The following is a 27938-nucleotide window of genomic DNA, read 5'->3' as shown; positions in this document are numbered from 1 at the left end:
CTAAAGTAAGTGGTGATTTCTTCTTTAACCCTTGCATTATTTAGGAGTATGCTATTTAACTACCAAATAATTGGTGATTTTCAGACATTAATTTTGATTTCTAATTTTGTCAGTTTCATCAGAGAATATACCATGTGAGTTTTCTTTTGAGATTTATAGAAACGTATTTCCTAGCTCAGCATTTGGTCCATCCTGGTGAACATTCTAGGGCCACTTGAAAGAACTGTAAATTCTGCAGCGGTTGGGTATCATATTCTAGAAATATCTATTTTGTTAATTTGTTTGATGATATTATTTATATCTTCTATATCCTCTGTGATATTTGTTACTTTTATGTAAAAATTTCATAGATATGAGTGTTAGAATCTCTAACAAAGATTATGTATTTTTCTATGTCTCTCGTTAGTTCTATTAGTTTTGCTTTGTATATTTTGAAGCTGGATTTTTAGGTTCATACACATTTAGGATTTTTATGTCTTCCTGACTCATTAATATAGAATAACTTTATTTTTGATAATGTTACTTTTCTTGAATTCTACTTCATCTTATGTTAATACAGCCACATCAGCTTATTTAGGAATACTCTTTGCATAATATCTTTCCCCATTCTTTTATTTTCTATTTCTTTGTGTTTTTATATAAAATGTGTCTGTTATAACATCCTTTAGTTTGGTATTGATTTTCTATCTGGTTGTACAATCTCTAGCTTTTCACTGGAATGTTTAATCTATTTATATTTAATTTACTTATTGACATGGTGGATTTAAGTCTACCATTTTGCTATTTGTTTCCTATTGTTCTCATTCCTTTTTTGTGTCTATTTTCTTTTGGATTAAACTTCTTTTTAAAAATTCTATTTTTTGCATCAGTTTGCTTTTTAGCTATATTTTCTTGTTTGGTAGTGGTTGCTCTAGAGATTACAGCTGCATCTTTAATTTACAACCTACATAGAATTAGCATCATGTCACTTTATGCAAAATGCAGGATCCTTACAACAAATAGGTCCACGTATCCCTCTGTCACATTATGTGCTATTGCCATCATGTGTTTTTATTTCTATGTATGCTATAAGTCACGCGACACAATGTGGCTTGTAGCATGCAAAGCTTATAGCATGCATTATTTTATTTTAAATTAATGGTCCTGAAAAACTTACTTTAGCATTGCTTGTAACACAGATCTGTGGCCACAAAGGATTTCAGGTTTTCTTTACCTGAAAATGTCATTAATTCACCCTCAGGGTTTTTTTTTTAATTATTTATTTTTTTATTTTTTATTTATTGGCTGCATTGGGTCTTCGTTGCTGTGCGCGGGCTTTCTGTAATTGTGGAGAGTGGGCGTGGGCTACTCTTCGTTGCAGTGTGCAGGCTTTTCATTGCGGTGGCTTCTCTTGTTGTGGAGCTTAGGCTCTAGGTGCTCAGGCTTCAGTAGTTGCAGCACATGGGCTCAGTAGTTGTGGCTTACGGGCTCTAGAGCACAGGCTCAGTAGTTGTGGCACATGGGCTTAGTTGCTCTGCAGCATGTGGGATCTTCCTGGAGCAGGGCTCGAACCCATGTCCCCTGCATTGGCAGGTGGATTCTTAACCACTTTGTCACCAGGGAAGCCCCACCCTCAGTTTTGAAGAACAGTTTTTCTGAATACAGAATGCTAAACAGTTTATTCTTTATTCTTTTTTTTTTCCTTTAGACACTTTAAAGATATAACTCCATTTTCCATCTGGGCTCAGCTGTTTCTGATAAAAAGTTTGTCATTTGTATCTTTCTTCTAATATTTCTAATCATTTGTTTAAACAATTCAGCAAGCTATGCATTTGGGTTATTTTAAGTTTCAGTTCCATAATTACTATTTGGCTTTTTTTATAGTCTATATTTCTTTAGGGAATGTCCTATTTGTTCACTTATTATGTCTATTTTTTAATATGTTTATAACATATTACATATGTTACAATTATCTATTGTAACATGTTATTACTTTTAAGCTCTTTATTGCAGTATAATTGTTTTACACTGTTGTGCCAGTTTCTGCTGTACAACAAAGTGAATCAGCCGTATTCATACATATATCCCCATATCTCCTCCCTCCCACGACTCCCCATCCTGCCTATCCCACCTTTCTAAATCGTCACCCATCATCGAGTTGATCTCCCTGCGTTATGTGGCAGCTTCCCACTAGCTACCTATTTTACATTTGCTAGTGTATGTATGTCAGTGCTACTCTCTCCCTTCATCCCAGTTTCCCCTTTGCCCTCCACCACCCTGTGTCCTTAAGTACGTTCTCTACATCTTGCCCTGCCACTGAGTTCATCAGTACCATTTTTTTAGATTCCATGTATATGAGTTAGCATATGGTATTTGTTTTCCTCTTTCTGGCTTACTTCACTCTGTATGACAGACTCTAGGTCCATCCACCTCACTACCAATAACTCAATTTCATTATATTTTAACATACTGTTATTTTACATTATATGTATTTATGTTATGCTATTATACTAGGTGGATCCTCTTGACCCCCTGAGGCTTTGTTTTATGCTACCTTAGGGCTCCTCTATTCTGGTCTTTCCTGGCCCTAGGGCAGAGCCTGCACCCTAGTTTGTGGTTCTCACTCATGAGACGTGGGTGCCCAGGAGGCTCACTGACGTCTCTCCACTTTGTGTGGCCAGAACGCTGCTGTCTCCCAGCATCGTGTATCCCCTGTCTTCTAGCCCTTATCAGCCTTCAGCCCAAAGCTGCTGCCCTCTGCCAGGCCACTTGGAGTCTCATCTTGTGCACCAACCACTCACCACCCCCAGATAAGGACCTGCAGGAAATCCTCATGGAGACCTCTGGGGCTGTCTACTCAATGCGGCTTTCTCCTATCTGGCCCCAGTCCCACAAATTCTAGCTCCTTCTCAGCCCCAAGCCTGATCTCTGCATCCTCCGTTCAGTGAGATGCTGTGGTTTGCATGGGAACCACGCCTCTGCACCATGGTCAGCGAAGTGCTCCCAGACAGAGAGCAGGGCAGAGGCGGCACTCGCCGTATGGGTTCCTTCATCTCCAGGACCCTGTACTGTGTTGCCTGTTGCAAGCGTCTGAAACAATTGGCCCATATATTTTGTGCAGTTTTATAATTTTTGTATGTAGAAAAGTAAGTGTAGTACCAGTTACTTCACCATGAACAATAGAGAAAATACCTTTTGAGAAAAAAAAAATCCATGAAAGTCAATATTGTGAGCTCATTCCCTATGATGTGAAATTGTTTTTTTAATACAAATGAACTCGGCATAGTTTTCTTTTTATAAGTTAAATTCTACTTGTGTGGCCAGACTCTCTAATATAATGAATCTCAACTGTAGATACAGAGTGCAATTAGATTCTTTATTTTCCATATGAATTGAAGCATCTCGAGAAATTCTCAATTATAAAATTTAATTTTTTAAATGAACTCCTTCTGAAATTTTGTGAGAGTGGGTCTATATTATTAGGTTGAACTGTAAAGATCTGGAAGTTTTCTGATGGGAGAATATAAAATAATAAATAACAAGGAAACTACGCAGTGCCTCAACCAGCACTTCGCACTTAAGGCCCATTCAGTAAGACTTTGCTGGGAAAGGTGACAGATGGATGGATGATGTCTTAGACAGGGTTGAACCTCTTTTAAGTACCATGTGCCTTTTTAGTGTGGAAAGTTAAGAGAGAATGCGAATGCATTTGCATTCTTCTTTTGGGTAAATGCATGTGTATTTGGTGTATATGGGTGGTTGTTTACATACTTGTGTATAAATCTGCACGCATATATGGCCATGGCTTTCTCTATCCACTGATGACTTTTTTTTTTAATAACTTTATTTATTTATTTATTTATTTTATTGGCTGTGTCGGGTCTTCATTGCTCTGTACGGGCTTTCTCTAGTTGCTGAGAGCAGGGGCCACTCTTCATTGTGATGTGCAGGCTCCTCATTGTTGTGGCTTCTCTTGTTGTGGAGCACGGGCTCTACATGCGTGGGCTTCAATAGTTGCAGCACATGAGCTCAATAGTTGTGGCTCATGGGCTCTAGATCACAGGTTCAATAGTTGTGGCACATGGGCTTAGTTGCTCCGTGGCACGTGGAATCTTCCCAGAGTGGGGCTCAAACCCGTGTCCCCTGCATTGGCAGGCGGATTCTTAACCACTGTGCCACCAGGGAAGTCCCACTGATGACTTTTATATTGACAATCAGAATTAGTAATAAAAGCACACCACTGCTTGAAAAACAAGTAATTGCAATAAATTATATTTCCCATGATAACATCATGTGCATATGCGTTTTCAGTTTGTATTTTTGGAAAGTCGGATACTGACAGTTTGAGAAAATGAATTTGGGGGCGTCCTATTCACAGTATTGGAACGCCACAATAAATCCAACACGGCCATCTGAAAACGTTTTATTTGGGGTCTTAGGTTGTGATTTTAAAATTAACTAAGTCAGTATTATCAAAATAAGTCGCTGTGGACATAGCTCTTAAATTTTGGGCTGGAATAGCAAGTGAGAGAGCCTTCATAAAAGAGAGTCCAGTATTCCTTAGCAGCAACAATAAAAGCAGAAGTAAACTCTCTACATGGGCCTCAGCTTTCTTCTTCTTAAGTATTAGTTATTTAAAACACTGTGTCTTTATCAAGTTCCTGTTCTGCTGCATCAACATTGCTCCGTGGCCTGACCCTGTGAGCTGCCAGAATTACTTTGAAATGTGATCACGGTAGTGTCCTGGGTACTGTTGGTAAATTGGGAACCACCCCCCAAATCCAGCATGTATTACATTCCAACTTCGTGGCCCTAGAACCATGATTTAATGGGGTCTTTGTTCCAAGAGGACCCTGAAGTTTTATTAAGAATGTAATGATCTACAGCCATATGCTGGATTTAATACACCCATTGTGCATTATGCGTAGAAGTTAGCGGTTAAGTCAAAGTATGACAACACTGGGAGGGGGTAATCATTTTTTGATTGTTTAGGTAATAAACATTGTCTGAGGTACTAGCATTTTTATTTGTCTTCCGGGATAGAATGTCACATTTTTATTAAATGGCCGGCAGTTACATCTACAGGGCACCAAGCTCTCAAGTGCTTTTTGATATTTTGGAACACAGTAACATGAATTATATATTTCAAGGCTCTTGTAACTCAATGATTTATTTCTGCCTGGAGGCCTGGAATTGGGGATTGCGCAATTTCCAAAAGGAGGCTGAGATACTCAGATGACATAAGCCAGGCAGAGATTGAGTTAGAGTCACAGGCTTTAGTGGAGAGCTGACTACCACCAGCATCCTATACTTGAGAGCTTCTTACTTACAAAACTTAAAAACTGTTGCCTTCAATAGTATCTTCCATCCATATTTCTTTATTCTGCAAAATGTCCCCCAAAACTACAATGTAAAAAGATTATGAAAATCCTTTGAATAGTAGGCTAGGTGTAATATTTTCATATCATAAGGTCACCCTCTTAAGTCATCTTAGATGTTTTTATGATCACAATTCACTGATCACTATTCATTTCATTTTATACTAAAAAAGTTCCTGCTCATTCTGTCCAAGATTTCCACAGAAACTGACAGATGTTCAGCTCACTCAGAAAGCATTTACTGAAAGCCAGCCGGGTACTAAGCACTGTCCCAGGTGACACATATTTAAAAAATTAAAAATTGTAAAACACCATTTATTTTGTATCACCCCTGAAACTGCCCTGGGACTTAGTACCACTGGCTCCCTCAGGCCACAGCCACGAACCCAGGCTGGGAGCTGGGAGTGAGCTCACATCTCCTCACACCCTTGAAGTGAGAAAGGACCCCAGCACGACTTTGGTGCCTGTTGGGCACCAAGCCCTGAGTTGGGCACATTGCCTACGACACTTCATTTAGCCCCCAGGACAAGTGGATGGGTGGTTGCACACAGGGAGGACACCAGGGCTCTGCCCTGCCCAATTCACACCACATACACTTACCTTCTCCGAACAATGGTCTTTGTCGGCTGTTATTTGTCTAAGAAGCAATAAGCTGTATAATTTATGATGCTAATTAATGTCGTGAGAGCCAGGAAAGCACTGACCACCAGCATGAAACATTTGCCCCAATAGCACTTAACGATTCTGCAGGAATCCCCAGAAAATGAGGTTTAATGGTACGGTGATTGTAATCTTAAGAGGTTACTATGAATACCTCGAAATAAAAGCAGTGAATTGATACCCAAATTAAAACATTGACGGTTTAGTTCGTAAGAGTCCATGTTCCGAAAAACTGTCTTATTAGTGAGAGAGCTACAAGCAGAAAAAATATGACTGTGCCTTTAACAAATACCTTAACTTCTAAATATATAATAAGCAAATGTATAAAGGAGATTTGAGAATCTATGAAGGTAAAATTAATATGGATTCTTGAAAGGGAAATCCTTCAAGAACTCACTCACACAGTGCAGAAAGCCCCAAGAACTCACTCACACAGTGCAGAAAGCCCCCTGTGAGCACATCTCTAGTGTCACTGAAACAGGAAATAAAAGCACAAATGCCGTGAAATGCCATCTTTCAAGCAGAAATATGTGGAAGTTTTGCTGTGCTGCATTTTCTTTCTAACACAAAACACTGAGTAGATGCAGCTATTAAATGGCTTGAGAAATAGTGCAGCACTTGTTCAAATATTCAGAACCATTGTACAGGTAAGAAACAGTTCCGTCTAGTGCACTTGAAGCTACCATCAGCATCTCCGAAGGTCCCATCATTTCAGGAGTCCCACTGTCTGCCCTTCACTGAGATGTTCCTTTGGGCTCAGAAGGATGTAAAAGTATAAATAATTCCTTACACTTGGAGAGGCTTTCATTGTGTGTAAATCTCAGATCTTGTTTTCTTTTACCAACACATCAGCCATGTGGGGCTTCTTTCCTCTGCATACATCTTTCTCCTTTCTCATCTTCTCTCTTTGTTCTCATCTTCCTTTACATGAACCCTTCATTCCTTCTCCCTGGAATGTGCCGTCCTCGAGCTCAAGAGTTGGCTCAGATGTCCATCTTCTCTGACTCCTTCCCTGGAGGAAATGCCCTTTTCTCCTGGAAAGCCAGCCCTACACTGTGTTCTTCCCCTTGTAGGGGCATCTCTCCTCATGTGCACCACGTGGTGATTTACAGCTAGTCTACCCCTCTAAGACCATTCTTGTGAGGGCAGGTCTGGTCTTGTTTCCTATGGAACCTCCTGTCTAGCAAGATACCTGGCACATTTGAGGCTTTCATCAAAGGTTTGGGGATGGTGGGTGAACAGATAGCTGGATAGAGAAGTGGACATGTCAGCAAGTTTCATAATCATTTCTAATGTGGAAATGAGGATCCAGACTTGGAGAGGTTAGGGAAAGGTAGGATTGAGAATGAATTATAAAATGTTCGGTTTTATTGGTTTTTTTATTTTAATATTTTGTAGTTTTCTTCAGTGCTTGGATTAAGCATATTTTACTTTTTAAATCTAGAAAGTGTACTTTTGTTAAACGTATGATGAATAAATATAAATAAGTAGAGCTTCAGGGATAGAATTAAGCTGAAACAAGTCTAGAACATGAGTCTTCCAGGTCCTCCCTCTACCATATGCACCTGCTGCTAAGTATATATCACCTTTCAATTTTTATCAGTTGTTTTTCCCTTAAATTTTTCAGTGATATTTTATCATAGTTATATGGACCATTTGTGATACTAATGACCTTTTTGCTCCTTTAGGATATCTGTAAAGCCCTGTGGTGCCACCGAATTGGAAGGAAATGTGAGACTAAATTTATGCCAGCGGCAGAAGGCACAACTTGTGGGCATGACATGGTAAGAAGCCAATCGTAGGTGCATACACCATATTCAGATGTCCATCTTTCAACCCAAGCATCTTTCCTCCACTTGCCTTGGTATTTTTTAAGCCTGTCTTTCTGATGTATATGTCCATATCTATACCCATGTCAAAAGATTGTATTTAACTTATATTAATTTTATGAAGAAGACTCCCCTTCATACTTTTCCAATGATATCATTGATGAGCTGTCTGGCATTGATAAACATAGGTGTCAGGCTACTGGTGATGGCTGAATCTATTTGATAGGGGGAAATGTTAAACTCTTGACCACTTTTTAATCTCGTAAAGAACCAGGATTCAGCAGTTCTGTTAAAGCCTTACAGCATCAATTTGAAGACTGTGGAATAGATCCTTTTAACCTGTTGTTACGCCTGTGAAAATAAAAGAGGTGCTCTAGTGGGGGAAGGAAGAAATAAATGACAGCAAGTTTATTACTAACTGGGAGACAGCGATGATTTTGTCATTAAAACTTAAAAATAAATTATCTTAATACTCAAGAGTAATATTTTAATCCATTTGATTTAACCTGTGATTGTAATTTTTTTCAGAATATAAAAGCTATTGATAAAGATAGAACTATATTGGAACCAAATTGTCACTGTAACCATTTTCATTCTGTGTATCTGAACTTTTGTGGTGCTAATGGATATGAAAGAGAAATCCATGCCCGAATATCACTGATCTGGAATGTTTAAAGTCTGAAATAAACCTCTCACACCATAAACACATTTAAATGTGGATACAGATAGAAGGGATTTAAAGCATTAAGAAACAATGCTAATATATGCTTTGGGGTTAAATTATTGCGAAGCTGACTAAGAGAATGAAGAGGAATGAAGTAAACTTGCCTAAGAACAGCGTCCAGCAACCATTCAGCCTACACACGTTAACACGCTTTATTTTCAGACTTTCCCAGGGTGAGACTGATATTTAAATCCTTCTAGGGATGTAGGCTGCAGTAAATTAATCCTTAACAAAATGTCTAATAAAAATGCTTTTAGTTTCTTGAAAGAGAAAATAGATTTGCTGAGGTGCTGCAATGTGGAAATACCAACCGTCACGGAATACCAGGGAGGTTACCTGAGTGTTAAGCTGCAGGTGGTCACGACTCTCTGCACGTAATTGATTAAAACTGATCAAATTTTGCAAATTTGATAATTTGCAAAACCGTGCCTATTTCTTGAAAGATTGGCAGCCCTTCCGTTGTTGCCTTGGTGTTGGTTCACACAGGTATGTGGTTCTCCAGGAGTCCTACTTTCTTTAAAATCTGCTGTTTTCCTTGGATGAAGTCATAGCTGTAATGCTACCCATATATTCTTGTTACATCCTATTTACCTTGAAAGCACAATTAATTTGATTTTCAGTGGTATTTTAAATTATTTTTTCCTGGTGTTTCTAAATAGAGTTTTTGCTTCGTATTGAAAAGAATTAGAGCATATTAAGCCAGAGTGGATGGCTGCAAATTATGCATCATTGAGTGCTCCACCCAGGACTGAGAGGCTGCCCAGCGGCCATGCTGAGATAGGCATCAGAGGCGCGTGTAAAAGCCCCCTGTGGTGTCCACTGTTCTCCTCCTGTATCACTGGTCCACAGGTGTCCATGAGGTTTATCGACTGAGAGGCGTACATTACCAGAAGTCAGTGTCTCAATACTTTGGAATATTCCGGAGCGATGGGTGTGCACTAGGTAACTGACAACAACTGTTCTGCTTCTGTGCATCTTTCTCCTGGTTGGGAACCTATTTTCCTCCCCCTGCCGCCAGCACTGAGGCTCTGCGTGGGTGTGCACGCTGGCGAACCTGACAAGCAGTTAGTGCATCTTTCAGTGGCAAGCGCTGTGCTAAGACCATTATCTACACTGAATCCTCACAGGCACCCTGGGGGGTGAACCTATGGCAGCCCCCACTGTTCACCAAAGAACTCTTCCAGGAAAAAGACGCTGGGTTTCTCTGCACTCACACCATGAGAAATCGAGCACAGGGGTATTGGGACCACAGCCTGGATACCTGCCAAAGCAGATTCTGGTTCTTTAATGATTCCTCGTGTAAAATTAAGCCGCTCTCACTTTGGGATTGCGTTGCATACGATGCGAGGCACTTGGCCTGTGTCATTACGTTGGGTCTTTGGAACAAGTCAGTCTGGTGGTTTCTGTCATCCCTGATGTTCACAAGAGGATGGGCAGGTTCAGGGCACCTGAGTCCGTGCCCCGGGTCACACACCTGGCTGAGCTGACATGTGGGGCTCCCTTCCTCCTCCACAGTGTCAGTTCTTGGGCGTCATTATGCTGCTGCCCTGTGTGTGCTCAGTTTAGGTGTTGACAGTGGCTTCCGTGGACAGTATCCCAAGAGGAGGAGCGCCTCGCAGTGACATCACACTTTCATAAGTCACACTCTCCATCAGTAAAATATAAATTTGTGATAAACATAGGATGGGTCTCAGAAATATAGCTGGTGCTTCAGTGGACATTTTATGTATCTATTTCACACAGGGGTCTTACCCCGACTGCCCCCCTGCCTGGCTCCACAGGTCTGTGATCTGCAAGAAATTATACTCAGAATTGTGTGTTCATGTTTGTATGTCTATGTGCACCTAGGTACTCCCCCAACCTCCTCGGGAGAAAATGTAGTGCTTTCTCATCAGAGTCTCAAAAAGTTTTCTTAAATAATTTTTTAAGGATAGTCACTTAAGAATACTCCTGGGCATATATCCAGAGAAAACCATAATTCCAAAAGGTACAGGCACCCCCATGTTCATAGCAGCACTGTTTACAATAGCCAGGACATGGAAGCAGCCTAAATGTCCATCGAGAGATGAGTGGATAAAGAAAATGTGGTACATATGCACAAAGGAATATTACTCAGTCATAAAAAATAATAAAATAATGCCACTCGTAGCATCGTGGATGGACCTAGAGAGTATCATACAAGTGAAGTAAACCAAAGATGAATATCATATGATACCACTTATATATGGAATCTAAAAAATGATGTAAATGAACTTATGCACAAAACAGAAATAGACCCACAGACATAGAAAACAAACTTGTGGTTAGCAAAGGGGAAAGGGGGGTAAATTAGGAGTTTAAGATTAACATATTCACACTACTGGATATAAAATAAGTAACCAACAAGGACCTACTGTACAGCACAGGGAACTGTACTCAATATTTTGTAATAACCTGTAAGGGAAAAGAATCTGAAAAAAATGTATATATATGTAAGTATAACTGAATCACTTTGCTGTACACCTGAAACTAACACAACGTTGTAAATTAATTACACTTCAATTTTTTTTTTTTAAAAAAGGATACTCTGGCAAAAATAAGAAAAATGTATTTGCAAGACTATTAATTGCAATAAATATTATCAAAGCAAAAGACTGGAAATGATGCCAATGTCCATTGGAAGCGGACTGGTTGGAAATATACCTAATGGAATGTTTTATAGCTGCAACAAAGGAGCGAGGGATCTTCTTCTGTGGAATGAACTACAGAACATACTGTTAAATGAAAAAGCAGGATGAAAAAAGATGTGGGTCATATGGGATCATTTATGAAAGAAAAGGAAATACTAATATATATAATTATTTATATTAAAAAATAAAAGAATGAACTCTAAATTTTGAAAAAAAAGGAAACATTTTCTGTAATTTTGAAGCAAGGGTAGACCAAATTTTATTAAGGTAATTCATAAATATCTCAAGCAAAATGAAACAATCCAACCTAAGTAGTTTCCCTTTAGTCTTTAAGTCAAATGGTTGGCTCACCCATGACCATGATCATGACACAGGAATTATCCAAGTGGCTTTAAACCCCAGCACTTTGTGCTCTTCAAGTAGAATTATCCAGTAGACACCAAGTACTGCGAAGAATCTTAACAGTTTCCAGCAATCATATCGACAATGATAGGTTGGTTTTTCTCTTCCAAAACTGTTATTTTTGTAAAGTCCTACACAGTGCTTTGCCGGCAGCATGCCAGTTGTGCCCAGTGATTGGGTCCATCAGTGGGAAAACCAACTCCACTGAACACAAGGCTACATCTTGTGTAGTTGCTGCATGTGGTGGAGGTGGAGAAACCACGTGGATGTGAGCAGAATTAACATTGATGGGTGCTCCTCTGAAGAAAGCAGAGCTGATAGCATCTCCAGCCTCGTAGGAACAGGTGGAGGCCTGTGTGCGTTGTTTCATGTCCGTGGAAAGCTGTGTGACCTCTGACAGGCATCACTTATAACCTCCAGGCTCCCAACCCAGGTGCTCTGGAGCAAAAGCACAGAGCGCCAGCCGGAAATGACAAGGTGTTGAGCCGCATGGAACCTCCAGCTGGACTTTTCTACCAACAGTCAGTCTGTTCCGACAATGAGATGTGAAGAGCACGTTGTTTGCAGGAAAGGTTAGAGTTCATGCACCTGAGAGGTGAACAGTCGGCCTGAACATGCCTGCAACATGACTTAATTACACGTGTTAGGTTCCAGCAGCTCAGACAGACGTCTGAAAATGATTTCTCTCCGTATCTTCCCTTTATGTAGATTTATAGAGCAAGGCTAGGTCTGGAAAGAAAAAAGAAGCGGTGTTAAATGTGTTTTCATCATGTGCTACCTGCGGGTCGGGATGCTGATGTCTGCCTGTGTCACCAAACCCCCCACGGCCCAGCATTGCAGTAGTGATGTATCTACTCTAGAGAGTCATATCACTGTTTGTTTTTTGTTTGTTTGTTTTTTAATTTTCAGTGGTGCCGTGGAGGGCAGTGTGTGAAATATGGTGACGAAGGCCCCAAGCCCACCCACGGCCACTGGTCAGACTGGTCTCCCTGGTCTCCTTGCTCCAGGACCTGTGGAGGAGGGGTGTCGCACAGGGACCGGCTCTGCACAAACCCCAGGTGAGTCCCCAGACCTCCCTCCTCACCAAACGGCCATCTCTCTGCTACGCACGTTCCAAACCGCACGTGGACATAAGCTCAGTGAAAATACTTCTGTACTTCCAATATTACCATAAGTCAGAAAGCCCTTTTGCGCAAGCATTTATTGTACAATGATGTCTCTGTGATATGATTAAGGTGCTTATAACAACCTGACAGCAGCGAAACTAACAGAGCCAGCAGCGATATTCAGGAACTGGATTTTAACTGGATTTTAACCATTTTAACCTTATGTGAAATACCAAGGTTCTTCCTAAAATAAGAAAATAAATCATAAGCATAGAGAACACAGATCAATAGATAAGAATTGAGAGAAACAATTTTTTCATGCGAGAAAACCAAGGTCGTGGTTTTTCATCCAATCGATTTACCTTCACAGCAGGTGGTTTCACTGTGTCTTCCATAGGAGACAAGGATGTTAAAAGCAGTTTCCAATGCAGTGGAGTGAAGGGGGTTTCCAGTCCTCCTTTTGCACCTGTATCTGTTTAACTTATGTTAAGACTAAGTAAAATGGTTTATTTCGGTCCTGTCTTTAACGCATGACCCGACCTGTCCCCTGCGTCGACAGGATGCTCTGGTGCTGGAGTGTCACGTGACTTCTAGGGGGTGAGAGGGGTGTTTGTGTCACTCCAACCAGGGGAAGATGCCTGCTTGCTCTGTCCCCATCCAGTGTCCTGGCCCCGTCGCAGGGAAGCTGGTAGGGGAAAGAAGTTAAATAGCTGAATTTGAGTCTCAGTTCTGCTTTTTACCAGCTGCCCTCCTGTACTCATCCCCTCCCTGACAGAATTCGGAGAACAGTGATACACACCCTGCCTCCTACAGGGAGATGAACAAGTACATGCAAACCTGCTTTTCAGATTCTAACCTCTTCTAACAGTGTTACAAACAATACACTCAACAGAAAAGGAAGACACTACCCAGGTTGTTAATATGTAAGAAAGTGCCAGTGACGTCTTAGGAATGCACTTCTCTTACCTGGTGACCATAGTATCTTAACACTATCTGCTCCTTCTCCCCAATAAGCCTAATTTCAAGGGAGGGGTGAGTGGCTGTTCGAAGGTAAGGTTTCTAACTGTGAAATATACATTCCAGACCATCGAATGGAGGGAAGTTTTGTGCGGGCTCTACGCGAACTCTGAAGCTTTGCAACAGCCAGAAATGTCCCAACGACAGTGTTGACTTTCGCGCCCTGCAGTGTGCTGAGTACAATGGCAAACCTTTCCGAGGATGGCACTACAAGTGGAAGCCATACACCCGCGCAGAAGGTAAATCTCAAATCCCGCTTTCTGGTGGCAGCCTTGGACGTCTGTGCTCTTTAAAGAACTGCATGATCTATAGCGTGCGTCCAGATGGACCAAATATTGATGTGTCAGGGCAATGCCACAGATTCTTTTCTGGCTGCTAGTGTGCCCCAAGGCCACTGGCATCTTATCTAAACTTGACCAGCTCTGTGCTCAGAATAAAGCAAGCGAGAGAGTGTGTGCAAAATACCATGAACTCTTTAAGGAAGTGATACGACACTCAACGTAGATGATTTATTGATAACGAAGCAGTTATCTTTAATGACAAATCACAGTAGTTGATGCTGATGTGGTGATGAGGATGTTACCCATTCAACATTTATTATCGCCAAAAAATGAAAGCAAATTCATGTCTTTGGGAAAATCAAATATACTAGGTATTTGGAAAGTCTTGATCTGTTACTTAGAAACCAAGAAGTTTATTTGTACCATATGCAAGATTTTACTCTCCAGTTGGAGAGAAATATGTATTGTTTTTATGATTATGATAACGTGAACTCAGTAGCTCAAGTAACACAATTTGAGGATAAATTCAAAGAGCACCTAATCATCTCATTCTTTGAAACTGAAAATATTGTCCAAGAAACACTTGACAAATACGTAAGTTGGGCCATCTCATCTGGAACTTACTTTTACCATCCCAACATATATAGTGTTATCATGGTGAGCGTTTTACGAAATCAGCAAATTCTGGAAGGAAAATTTAAGCAGTTTCACACAAAAGCCTTTTTTGTTGCATTTTTACTCCTAGAGTCAGTAAAAATTAAGTCAGTGAGAAACAAGTAGCCAGGAGAAAAAAATAGAAAGAACTTTGAAATCGGGGTCAAAAAATCTGTGTGCTATTCCTGGCTTTGCTAGTCTGTAGTAAAGAAATTCATGAATCATGGAAGCACATATTAAATTTGATTCTTAGAACTATTCAGTTGGGTCTCTTATCCTGAATAATAAAGAAAATATTTGTATGTGAGTCTTGGGCCTGTGAAAACTCCTAAAACAGATAAATTTTTATTATCAACGGTTCTCTTCTTTACCAAGAAGAGAACAAAGGGAAAAAACGTTTCTAGAAAAATTCATTTTAGCCATATAAGTGATAAATCCTTGAAATGGATTTCCAAGAGAGGGTGTGAACTTGATTTGCCAGTCTTAAGTACATGATGAGACCTACATTCTCCGTGTAACAGTATTTTTCAACAATCCATTACACTTATTAAAAAAAACAGTGTTCTCTGGAGATTTCATCCAAAAGTCGTTCCCTTTATCAGTTTAAAAATATTATGTATTTTAGTAAATACATTAGCTTTTAAGAAATTTTGTGATTAAGTATTTTATTACACTTTATTTGTGACAGTTTTGTGTATTGCTGCAAAATGGTAGTGACCTTTTGCATTGCTACAAAGAGTAATCAATTATACTAGTAAAATAGTTGAACAGTAATGTAGTTTCAAGTCAACAAATGTTTATTGAATGCCTACTATGTGCCAACCAGTGTGTACAGAACAAGAACCGATAAAGGATACAATAGGAAAAAATTAATAGTGAAGCTTTAAAAAAATAATTAAAATTTGAAGGGGCAAAACCAAGCCTAAAGAGGCAATTAAAAAAAGAAAATGTCTTTGCAATGTGTTATTGTGGGGGAGTTATTTTATGGGCAAAAAAAAAAAAAAGTCTATCTAAAATTTAGAGCAAAAAATGATCAGAGCTTAAGTATCTTTCTTATTTGTGTTTGTGTGTGTATTTCTTTTTAAGATCAGGACTTATGCAAACTCTACTGTATCGCAGAAGGATTTGATTTCTTCTTTTCTTTGTCAAATAAAGTCAAAGATGGGACCCCATGCTCGGAGGATAGCCGTAATGTTTGTATAGATGGGATGTGTGAGGTAATAATGATCGTTCACCCGTTCCACAAACATCTCCCGACAGTCCGCTTTGGGCCAGGCATCCTGTAAGGGGCTGCAGAGACCAGACGTTTAACACACCCTTTCCCTCCACGTCACAGCCCAGAGGGAGAGAGCAGACGAACACCTATGGAGACAGGCAGTGGCTTGTGGCAGTGCAGGTGTGTCCAGAGCACAGGGGGAAGGGAGGAGCGGGTTCTCTCTTAGGTGTGGGCCTGGCAGACTTGCAGGGCTCCTCAGGGAAGGGGAAGGGAAGAGGGGTGAGGGAGGAGCAGGGAGGGGAGCACGGCCGTGCAGGAAATGATGGGCTGGTCGCGTCTGGTTCAGGGGTGAGAGCACCGAGGCCGGCAGGGCTGGGGGATGCTGCGGAGGTGAGTGGGGGGAGAGGCCCGCAAAGGGCCACTTCCCGCCGGGATGAGGGCGTGAGGTGTTCATCCTGGTGTCCCTGTGGAAGGCACCGGGATGGGGGACCAGCAGAGTCGCAGCATCAGATGGCCGTAGCCGGGCGGTGGCACCAGGGTAAATGAAGGCAGGGACAGCACAGAGCCAGGGGCCACTTCACCGCTATCGCGGGGGCCTCGGGAAACCGGCAGCCTCGCTTCTGCTGGAGAGGGGCTCGGGGCACAGGCTGGGAAGGATGGGCAGCTGAGCGAACAGGAGGCTCTGAGCCTGTCGCCAGGCGCAGAAGTGAGATGTGGAAAGAGGTTTATTATAAACAAGGGAGAGTGTTACACGCAATGGTCAGATATTTTGCATGTAGATAATGGGCTTTTCAATGAAGAAGTTACTCAATATTCGTATTCAGTGGAGTCCGAAGACCTTGGTCCCAGGTCTAATTTTCTCTAAGGTACAGACCGAGACCGCAGTAAAGTTGAATCATCCACTCAGATCCTCAGTGTACTCATTTGAATGCATGAAGTTAGACGCAGCGATTCTGTTCAGGTCTGCTTCGGCCTTAAAATGCTCAACTCTCCACCCATGGTGTCTAATTATCAGTTGATTTGTTAAATATGTCATTCTTTTAATGTATTCTCGATGATACAGTATCACAATCCCTTATTTGTAATTCTGAAATCCAAAGAGCTGTGGAATGGAAAGGTTATTTGACTGTAAAATATAAGCTGACCTGAATCTATTTGGTGGCAAAACTGTGTTGAATTTATGAGACTATCTTCAGTTATGTTTATTCCGATCAGTGTGCACCTTTTAAAAGCATCGTTGCTGTCCAGAGCCCTAAGGGGACTCTCACGTCCTGTGCCTACTATGTTAATTACTTCCTACAATTCAAAAAACCCTGAGTTCTGAAGTGCCTCTGGCCCTAGGATTTCAAACAAGGGATTGGGGACTACAGTTACTTCATTTCTGAATGGATTTTTTTACATAGCAACCCTGTATTCTTTCTTAGGAAATGTAAAACTGGCAAGCATCATAGAATTTATAAACAGCTGCTAAAATTCTATGCAGATGTGCCCTTTACATAATTTACTGCTGGGAATGATCGCCCGGTGCCCTGGTTTCCTTCTCTGCCTCTGCACAAGGCGACTCAAAGCACAAGGCGAATTCCAGTGAACCCTCATGAGGCCATGTTGCTTGGCATTTGTGCTACGTGCTTCATGTCCGTCTGAAATTTACCCCTGTCTCCAACATGACAACCCGATAGGTTTAATTCAGGGTCAAGACAGGACAGACGTGTAGTGATGACAGAGAGGACAGGGTATGTTTGCCATGTGAAGGTCTCTTCCTTTGGATGGAAGTGTAGAATGACAGTCTCACAGTGCACATACTGGGTATCCAATAAATATTTGTTAACTCTCCCGTGTTGGTGAAACTTTCAACTCGATGGGAAAAGGTGTGTGACTTCGGTCCTGTGGTCTTCTCTTTCATGAATGACACACGACTGCGTGGGTCCTGCAGAGAGTGGGATGTGACAGTGTGCTGGGGTCCGATGCCGTGGAAGACTCCTGCGGTGTGTGCCGGGGAAATAACTCCAGCTGCACGACACACAAGGGCCTCTACGCCAAGCAGCACCGCGCCAACCGTGAGTCCGCCCTCCGGAGCTGCCTGCCAGGCTGAGCGAAGATTGAAATGGGACCCCTTGGCGGGAAGAACGGGTGGTGTAGTGCAAACGGCAGGCAGAGTCCTGAGAGCCCTACACAGACTCCTTGTGTGCTTTGCTTCTCAAGCCTTCTGTTTTGATTGGAAGTGGTTGCTAGGTTATTCGAATTAAAGTGGTTCTTAGAAACAGTGACTATTACAATAGCTCTGCTCCAATTAAAAAAAACAAAACTCATTTATAGGCCTCCTGGAACTGAATGGCCAAAACAGATCTCCAGCTCCCAAATTCTGATTCTCAAGGTTTGGTTGTGGAGAACCGCAGGTGCTTAGGGACTTGCCTTGGCAGCACTCAGCAAAATACCACATTCTCCCCCGTTCTGTTTCCTTTGCTCTAGAGTACTATCAGATGGTCACCATTCCTCCTGGAGCCCGGAGCATTCGCATCTATGAAATGAACGTATCTACCTCCTACATTTCTGTGCGAAATGCACTCAGAAAATACTACCTGAACGGACACTGGACCGTAGACTGGCCCGGCCGGTACAAGTTTGCAGGAACTGCCTTTGAGTACAGACGGTCCTACAAGGAGCCTGAGCACTTGACCTCCCCTGGGCCAACCAACGAAACGCTGATCGTAGAGGTAGATTCCAGCCTCTTGGTTGCAATGCTTGGATTTTGTGTCTTAGGGCATTTTTGAAGGTTCAAGACTGTTGGCATACTTTTACAAACACAGAAAAGTGTTTGCAGTTCGATAGTGTCTCAGAAACAAGACTAGTCCACACCTAGACTGAATGGGCCAGTGGACTTGCTTTGATCGTCTTTCCTTTCCAGGTGTGCGGTGAGATTTGTAATTGCACACAGCACGCAGTCCCCATTTTCGCATCTTGATCCGTCGATGTTGACAAAAGCCGGCTTCTCTCCTGTGCGCTCTGTGGCTTGAGAAGCACGCTACTGTGGGTGGCTCTGTCTGTGCCTGTTGGGTGGGACCAGAGGTCCGCCGCGTCCTGGGGGCATGGGAGTGAGGTGAGAACCCCCCGCCTGGGCCCAGTGCCTGGCAGGGGTGCTGCACACTCACCTCCGCAAGCCCCGCTTTGCTCTCCCCGAGATGGCAGAGGCTCACGAGACAGAGCCGGGCATCTCCTAACAGCGTCATTTGTCCTCATGGGACCGGGCAGATGGTGGCAACAGGCAGTGGACATGCTCATTCCCTACTTTTTTATATTTCTCTGCACACTGCAAGAAGAGACTGGTCCAAAAGCTGCCCCCTCAGCCGCCACCTATGTGTGTAGGTGTGAACCACCCGCATGCCCCCAACCTGCTCTCCAGGCCCGGCAGCCCCATCCCAGTGTCCTTGCATCTTCCTGGGAGACGCCTCATCTCCACACGTCCCTCTGCCATCTCCCCCCCCCCGACCTTGAGCTGCTTCCTCCGCCCCTTTATAAACATGTTCACCCTGAATCCCTGCCTTGGCTATTTCTCTCCCCCCATCTCAGGCTTTTAGCTTTGATATTCATGGAGAGAGAGAGATCGGTCAGCATTGAGAGAGACTGAGGCTTATTGGGAAACTATGTCCTGTAGAAGAAGAGTTACAGAGGCTCAGGATGTCAGGTGGCAGAGCAGCTCAATGGCTTGCAGGGCGGCCACCTGTCCAGGGCTCATACCTGTCCTACAGCATCCTGCCCAACGAGACTCGAGCTGTGTTGTCAGGGAGGGAACTGTGGTGCCAGGGAGTTTCCGGAAGGCCCAGTGCCTTTATCCACTGGAACCTCCCATCAAGGACCAGAGGAGGCTCCGAGGCTCAGAGATGGGATTTCTGTTAACAGGCTAAAGGTGAGGTTTCCTAAAAAGCCTCTCATCGAGATCAAGGAATTGATACTTTTAGGAAGGAAAAGGTAATTGGTCCATGTGGTTGGGTTTCCAGCTAGGACGTGAACAGTCCAAGTGCAATTCCCTGTGCTAAGTGTAGCTCACAGGTGTGCCCAACCTGAGAGATCATCTTTACCAGTAAGATGCTTTTGTCAGTAGGCAAAAGACCTCTGCATCCGTTCACAGGAGGAAGTACTCAGACTTAGCTTTGATCCTGCGTGGATGAGATCCACTCAGCTGTTCTTGGTTGTTTGGGACTCGCTAGGAATTGTGAAAGTGCTTTTCAGGTACCACTTTCCGATTTGCTCAGATGGAGAGGATTGGTGGTGCTCCCAAGGAAACATGGAGGGAAAGGACCTAATTTTGTAAGGTGGCAAAGGCTGTGAAGAAAACACTAAATGTCAGGCAAAAGAATCAAATGTCTATATATTTTTATAGGTGTGCCTGAGTCTAGTTTAATTCCTGTTTAGAAAGTTAATGTAAATTTTGGAGGATGGACAGTGTTTATTTTATCATTGTAAACATCGTTTCATTGCTATGACTGCTGTTTCAAGTACTTTAAAACAAATTAGCTTCTCTTTATTGGTTCTACTTTAATTTGTTTTCTTTTTCCCTTTCTTTTTTTTTGTAGCTTCTGTTTCAGGGAAGAAACCCGGGCATTGCCTGGGAATACTCGGTGCCCCGGTTGGGGGGTGAGAAGAAGCTCAGCACCCAGCCCAGCTACACTTGGGCCACGATCCGCTCCGAGTGCTCTGTCTCCTGTGGAGGGGGTAGGTCACTTCCCACGGCTATCCTGGTGATGGACACAGAGGTGCCGGGCTCCTTCAGGCCATGGGATATACTGCCCTGGTCCTCCTCACACTGCCCTGGTCCTCTTCATGTCCTGATGAGGAGTCCAGTGCTTCTGCCTGAGGGAGGCAGTAATCTTTGCAGAGGCAGAATGGAGAGCAGTGGTGCTGAGTGTTACTTGAAAATTTGAGCTACCTTCTCTCATTCATCTATGTCAGTGTGTGGCCTTAAGGTTTAGTGAATTGGTTTCTGCTTTTCATCTAATTTAAGATTTTTGAAAGGGTAATTTTGAGATTAATCAAATGAAAGTCACTCAAATTATTATATATTTCACGTTGATGAGAAGTGGAAACCTTTGTGGAAACTAAAGTGATACAGAGTGAGGTTTTTATTAAATGGTCTTGTTCAAAAGGTTTATTTGGAAAGAAATTTGCTGTAGTCCATATACTTAAATTCACTCAGAAATAATAAGAATTTCATGAAAATTGCAGTAAAAATGACAAGAAACAACACGTCAAAAAGAATTTCACATGGTAATAGATGGCTTTGTCATCTTAATACCATAATAAATTTAAGCTCGTAACTAAACTGATAAAGGTGGTTCACTGGAGGGACATTTTTAGCTTAAAGCCAGTATGTACGATCTGGTTAAGGATGGAGAATGAATACTTGCAAATTTAGAAACAAAATGTTAAGTTCTATCTGATATTTAAAAAACAGACAGGTTTCCATATGGGCCAGCATTCCAGGTTTTAATAATTAAGAAATTAATCCAGACAGTACTATATATTGAAGTGTAATGGTATACAAATGAGAATTGTGCAGAGTGAGAGTAAAATGAATAAGAAAAAAATAAAAATGAACTCATGCCTTCTTAATAATTGCTCTAACTAGATGAGATGAAGAAATAAAGGAAAAATTGACCAAAAAATAACAGTCTGAAAACTTAACATTATGTACTTGACCTACGTTAATTCTTCTCAATATAAACTAAGAATAAAATATTTAAATCATTTTTAAATTCTGACATTAAGAACTTTCTAAAGTAAAATTTAGTCCCCTTCTCTACAGCAGGCTAGCAGCAAATGGCTCTAATGGAAACTAGAGAAAATGTGGGGCATCCTATACGAGGGGACGGACCCACACGAGCTGCCATGTTACTTCATTCGGGGGGAAAAGTAGGACAGAACCATACTCGCGGGCATCTCTGTGTGTGACCTGGGAAAGTTAACCTCCAGTCCTCCTTATTTCCTTTCTCTTTCTCTTCTCCTCTTGTAACCATCCCCTACGACTCTCTGGCTCATATCGAATATGCTTGATTTCATCTGTCCCTATTTAGGATTACCCAACAGTGTTTGATTAAAATAGTAATTAAATCAGAAAGCCTTCTATTTGTGTAAGAACATTTCAGAACCCTTCCTTGTAGATTTTCGTGTGGTGAATAGAGAGTGATGAATCACGTGGCAGCATCTGTAAGGATGTCTGGTCCACGCATGCGTTTCATTAGGGCTGTTTCCCTCTCGTCTTCCCTTTGAGCGTCAGGCGTGCAGAGGGATGCTCGGTTTCCTCAGCTCTGACCAAGTTATTCGTCTCAGCCTGAAAAACACCAAGTGGATGATTAGCGTACTTGCAAATCACCTAATTAACCCTAAGGAATAATACCTTAATCATTTGCCTAAAGAACAGCATTATAGAGTCAGTGAGTGGGTGTTTTTTTTTTTTAATTAATTTATTTATTGGTTGCATGGAGTCTGTTGCTGTGCGCAGGCTTTCTCTAGTTGTGAGTGGGGGCTACTCTTCATTGCGGTGTGCTATTTTCTCATTGCAGTGGCTTCTCTTGTTGTGGAGCACGGGCTCTAGGCGAGTGGGCTTCAGTAGTTGTAGCACAAGGGCTCAGTAGTTGTGACTCATGGGCTTAGTTGCTCCAAGGCATATGGGATCTTCCCAGAGCAGGGATCGAACCCGTGTCCTCTGCATTAGCAGGTGGATTCATAACCACTCCGCCACCAGGGAAGTCCCAGGTGTTTGTTTTTAATTTCAGTGGAAAATTCACGGAAAATCATTTTCAATTCAACAGCAAGAAGGAATGTGGGATGCCCGTCCTTTATCATCTTGTGTAGGTTGTGGCTCTTTTATACAGTCTTCCGGTGGAAACCCCAATGCCGTACCGCTACCAGGACTCAGCACCTAATTAAAGCATCCCTCACAGGCCACCTGTGAGCCATCAAGAAAGGGCACTTTTAAAAATAATTTTAATTGAAGCATAGTTCATTCACAATGTTGGGTTAGTTTCAGGTGTACAGCAAGGTAATTCAGCTACACATGTATATATTCTTTTTCAGATTCTTTTCCATTATAGGTTATTACAAGATATTGAGTAGAATTCCCAGTGCTATACAGTAGGTCCTTGTTGCTTATCTATTTTATATACAGTAGTGTGTATCTGTTAATCCCAAACTCCTAATTTACCTCCCAGCCCCACACCTCCCATTCCCTTTGGTAACAATACATTTGTTCTCTATGTCTGTGAGTCTCTGTTTTGTAAACGAGTTCTTTTGTACCTTTTTTTTTAGATTCCACATATAAGTGATATCATATGGTATTTGTCTCTCTCTGTCTGACTTACTTCACTTAGTATGATAATCTCTAGGTTCATCCACGTTGCTGCAAATGGCAATATTACATTTTTTTTATGGCTGAGTAACATTCCATTGTATAAATATACCACATCTTCTTTATCCCTTCATCTATTGACGGACATTTAGGTTGCTTCCGTGTCTTAGCTGTTGTGAATAGTGCTTCAGTGAACATAGGGGAGCATGTATCTTTTCGAATTAGTTTTCTCTGGATATATGCCCAGAAGTGGGATTGCTGGATCATATGGTAGCTCTATTTTTAGTTTTTTAAGGAACCTTCATGCTGTTCTCCATAGTGGCTGCACCAATTTACATTTCCACCCACAGTGTAGGAGGGTTCCTTTTCCCCCACACCTTATCCAGCATTTGTTATTTGTAGGCTTTTTAATGATGGTCATTCTGACTGGTGTGAAGTGATACCTCATTGTAGTTTTGATTTGCATTTCTCTAGTAATTAGTGATATTGAGCATCTTTTCATGTGCCTGTTGGCCATCTGTATGTATTCTTTGAAGAAATGTCTGTTTAGGTGTTCTGTCCGTTTTTTGATTGGGTTGTATTTTTTTTTTTTTTGATATTATGCTTTATGAGCTGTTTGTATATTTTGGAAATTAATCTATCGGTAGCATCATTTGCAAATATTTTCTCCCAGTGCATAGGTTGTCTTTTCATTTTAGTTATGGTTTCCTTTTCTGTGCAAAAGCTTTTAAGTTTAGGTCCTATTTGTTTATTTTTGTTTTTATTTCCATTACTCTAGGAGACAGATCCAAAAAAATATTGCTGCAATTTATGTAAAAGTGTGTTCTGCCTATGTATTACTCTAGAAGTTTTGTGGTATCTGGTCTTACATTTAGCTCTTTAATACATTTTCAGTTTATTTTTGAATGTGGTATTGAAGAATGTTCCAATTTCATTCTTTTATATGTAGCTGTCCAGTTTTCCCAGCACCACTTGTTGGAAAAATTGCCTTTTCTCTATTGTATATTCTTGCCTCTTTTGTCATAGATTAATAGACCATAAGTAGGTGGGTTTAAGGAAAGGAAACTTTTGAAATCCCATGGGCTTGAAGCAGCTCCTCCCATATTTTCCTAAAAGGACAAAAGCACAACCTCACCCTCCCTTCTCCTTCTCTTTCCTCTATTGTGTCTCCAGGGAGTATCTTATTTTCTGTACAAACAAGATGAAAACAAGAAACACATTGTTAGACTTAACTGAGCCCCTACTATGTCTTGTCACTTGCATGGCCTTGTGGAAACCCTCAACAGGGCTTAAGAGTGGAAAGACCCCAGCAGGCTGGAGGCAGCCAGAGCAGGTTCAGGTCTCGGCTTCATTTTATCTGCATATTTTATATTTTGAAGATTTCCACTTGCATAGACCTCCCAATAACCTGGATTTGGAACTTCTGAAGCATCTTTTACTTAGCTATCTTCCTGTGACTTTAATGTCGACAAGGGGGTCTTTAAAGGAACCAGTTAGGGAATAAATGAACTGGGAGCAGACACCTAGGAAGTCCCCCACCTCTTGTTTCATTCCAGAAACATGACCTGGCATCAGTGGAAGAAGGACAATCCCGTTTCCTTATCTGTTCTAATGGGGCCATCTCTCCATAGAAAATAAGATTTCTGACAGACACAAGGCAGGCAGTGCCTCCCTTCTTCTTTTCTGACAGCTTACTCTGCTCCTTTTTCTCTTTTCCACTCACTGTTATGACATAACCATGGGATTTTATTTTAATACTCCTGCATAGTCATGCTTTGACTGGACTCTCCCTGGGGCATCGGTGATGGGCAAGGATTCACACAGGGAGACGCTAAGCCAAGAGCAGTTGGGGGATAGGACCAGCTTGGCCGACGATGTCTGACTCTAAGATGGGAGCTTTTAGATGTGGTGGTGACATCACCAGACTCTTGTTCACAGTGTAAAGGCATCAGCCACGTCTCAAAATTACATGTGCTGCAATTTTTAAAATACTTCCTCGGTAATTCAACTGGTTCAATGTATTTCTAATAGTAACGGATTTCAAACTTCTGATTTACTTGCACACGAGAAGGCTTATTGAGATGTGATCTAGTTATGTTTAATCTCCCTGATATGCATCGTGCAGTGTCTTGGGATGATCATCTTTCAAAGGGGAATATTCATCTGGTTCACAATTAGAGTTCCTCACACACATCTTACAACTAACTGGCTAGTAAACAAAGGTCTCTCATACTTTTCCAGTAACGTCCTCTTCACCCTCTACAGATATGGCTTAAACATTAATTAGTTTAGTGGTTAGGTTATGGAAATGGAATAGAACTATGTATTAGGAACCTTGACTCTGTTTTGTTGATATGAAACCATTCATTCATTCATTCATTCATACCCTGTTCAGTCAGCAAATGTTTGTGGGTGTCAGTCTGAACCTCAAACTTCTTTAAACCATGTGGGGAAATGAAGAGACTCTCGCTTAATTCCCTCTGTCTCTGAATTGGATGGTGAAACACCAGTGTTATTGTTACTTTATGTGAAAAGTACTGATTGACTTATTGGCTTTATGGCTAATTGGAACATGGTACCTCTATACAGCTCAACCAAGGCACTGAGAACGTCAGTTCTTCCTTAAATGTGCAAGGCACAACCTGAGTTCTGAGTCTATAGTGAGGAATCATACAGATTGGCCCTGTCCTCAAAACCATGCAGTCTAGAGAGAGGAGCTACCTCATACACATATGTAACATGTGAGACTATGAACTCTCATGTGCAGGGGTCCATGAGAACTCAGAGAGGACCCCCAGAAGTGGCACAGAGAGTGCTGGGTTAGCTGCATTTTGAGTATCTGTCATAGTCAGAGGTGGACGTGGCACAGAGAGTGCTGGGTTAGCTGCATTTTGAGTATCTGTCGTAGTCAGAGGTGGAGAGCTGAGACAGCTTTTGAACATCAGCTGTTCATAGTACTCATCTCATTGGCTAAAAATCACATCTTTTTCACAGAAACTACTTCAAATTAGACCTCCCCACGCTTACATTCAAAACATCCTTACCTGTTATGAATCTCAGAGTAAATGTGCATTTTACTTTTTTAAACTTTACCTAAAGACGTGCGCTTGTCCTTCTAGGTCCCAGAGATCAACTGAAATGATTCTGGCTTTTTCCTCCCTGCCCTGGGTCACCTTTGAGCCAAATTCATGAAACCACTTCTGTGTCTTTATCCAAGACCCTGATAAATTACAAACCACATCCCCCTTTGGCCCTCTTGTCCCCCAGAAAAGCAGAGGAGAGGGAAAAAAGTTCATCCCCTGGAGAGGGACCACCTTCCTCAGGGGGCCTGTGCGATATCCACCCTGTCTATTTCTTCAAGAGCCCTCAAAGGTTCAGGGTAGGATGAAGAAGCCCATCTCATCCACTCCTCCCAAGGAGCAAGAATTCTTCCTTGTTCCCAGAGCTCCCCAGTCCTGCACACCCCTCCTCATTGGGGGCATTGGGACCCTTCCTAGGCCCAGCCCCTCTCTTGCTCCCATGGTGGTCACGTGGTTATGGCCGGCTCCCTCTCCACCATCCTCCTGTGGTGGGGAGGGGTTGTGTGCACATGTGGGTTTCAAGTCATGCTGCCTACTTCTCATTAACCAAACTCGGAACCTTAAAGGCAGGTAACACCTGCCTACAGCAAGATGAGCGGTATGTCCTGCTGTCATTTGGAACAGGTCAGTGCTGTCAGGGAAATTGGATATTGGGCCAGTTTCTTATTAAGCAGAGCAAACACAGGGATGTCACGGGCAGTCTGCATGTGGCCGTCATCACCACCCTCCAAGCTCTGGTGCGGGTCTGGGTGCCATCACACGAAGAAAGCTGTCACTTAAGCACACCTGGGACTCATTCAGACTCTGAGCAGCAGCTCCCAGGGGTTCACCCACTCTGCTCTCCTGGAGTTATCTTCCCTCTTCCCGCTTTCAAGGTCCTTTAACGTGCAGGTGATACGTGTCTGTACCTACCCGGTGCTTGCCATAGACATGATGCATGCTTCTTGTGAAGACACATGCTTCATTTGTGGAACATTTTCCAGTTTTCTGTGTAGTTTTGCCTAAATGATGCGTTTCTTTTCCTTTATAAAAACAAACGATAAGGATTTTGGCAACAGCTGGAACTCATTCTATTGTTAGAATTACTGAGAATGTAGAGATTCTTTGATATAATCACAGTCTTTAAGACTGAACACTCCTCTTCCAGGTACTTTGGCACAATATGAAGGTTTTAAAATGATTTCCAAAGAGCTGGTCAGAGCTGGTTTCCATAAAGAGATAAAGGTAGAGCTTCATCACACTGCTCAGTAAACTCACCACCTTCCAGGGCCAGGGTTCAGCTGTGGGCTTTCCCCAGTTAAAGGATTATTCTCTCTTTGAATTTTATACCTTCTTCCCTCTTATCTATTAATAGGGATCATTTTAGAAGATTGGCCAGCTTGATTCTAACATTCCTGTGGACCATGTGATTTTTCTTTCTAACAAATAGTTGAGAGATTGGAAGCGCAGTTGAGAAATCACTCTACAGATGTGCCCTCAGTCAGAGAAATGACACCCGAGTCTCCGTAAACATTCAGCCAGGTGACTGAGGAGACCCCATCCCTCATGAAACTCATCTGAAAATATAATTATCTAAACCCTAGTGTAAAAAGAGAACCTGG

At 42.0% G+C, this 27938-nt stretch overlaps 1 protein-coding gene across 1 annotated transcript in view; it reads left to right on the top strand.

Moving 5' to 3' along the window:
• ADAMTS16 (ADAM metallopeptidase with thrombospondin type 1 motif 16) overlaps positions 1–27938 on the top strand; it is a 158769-nt gene that overhangs the window by 65427 nt on the left and 65404 nt on the right. The window contains exons 11-17 of the mRNA XM_057709433.1: positions 7706–7801; positions 12551–12699; positions 13831–14003; positions 15786–15916; positions 17849–17972; positions 18385–18629; positions 20487–20625. Coding sequence (XP_057565416.1) covers positions 7706–7801; positions 12551–12699; positions 13831–14003; positions 15786–15916; positions 17849–17972; positions 18385–18629; positions 20487–20625 — 1057 coding nt within the window. The remainder of the gene's footprint in view (positions 1–7705; positions 7802–12550; positions 12700–13830; positions 14004–15785; positions 15917–17848; positions 17973–18384; positions 18630–20486; positions 20626–27938) is intronic.

This window comes from Hippopotamus amphibius, chromosome 15, assembly GCF_030028045.1.
Source record: "Hippopotamus amphibius kiboko isolate mHipAmp2 chromosome 15, mHipAmp2.hap2, whole genome shotgun sequence".
In the NCBI taxonomy this organism is placed as follows: domain Eukaryota; kingdom Metazoa; phylum Chordata; class Mammalia; order Artiodactyla; family Hippopotamidae; genus Hippopotamus; species Hippopotamus amphibius.
This window is presented reverse-complemented; position numbering and strand designations above follow the sequence as displayed.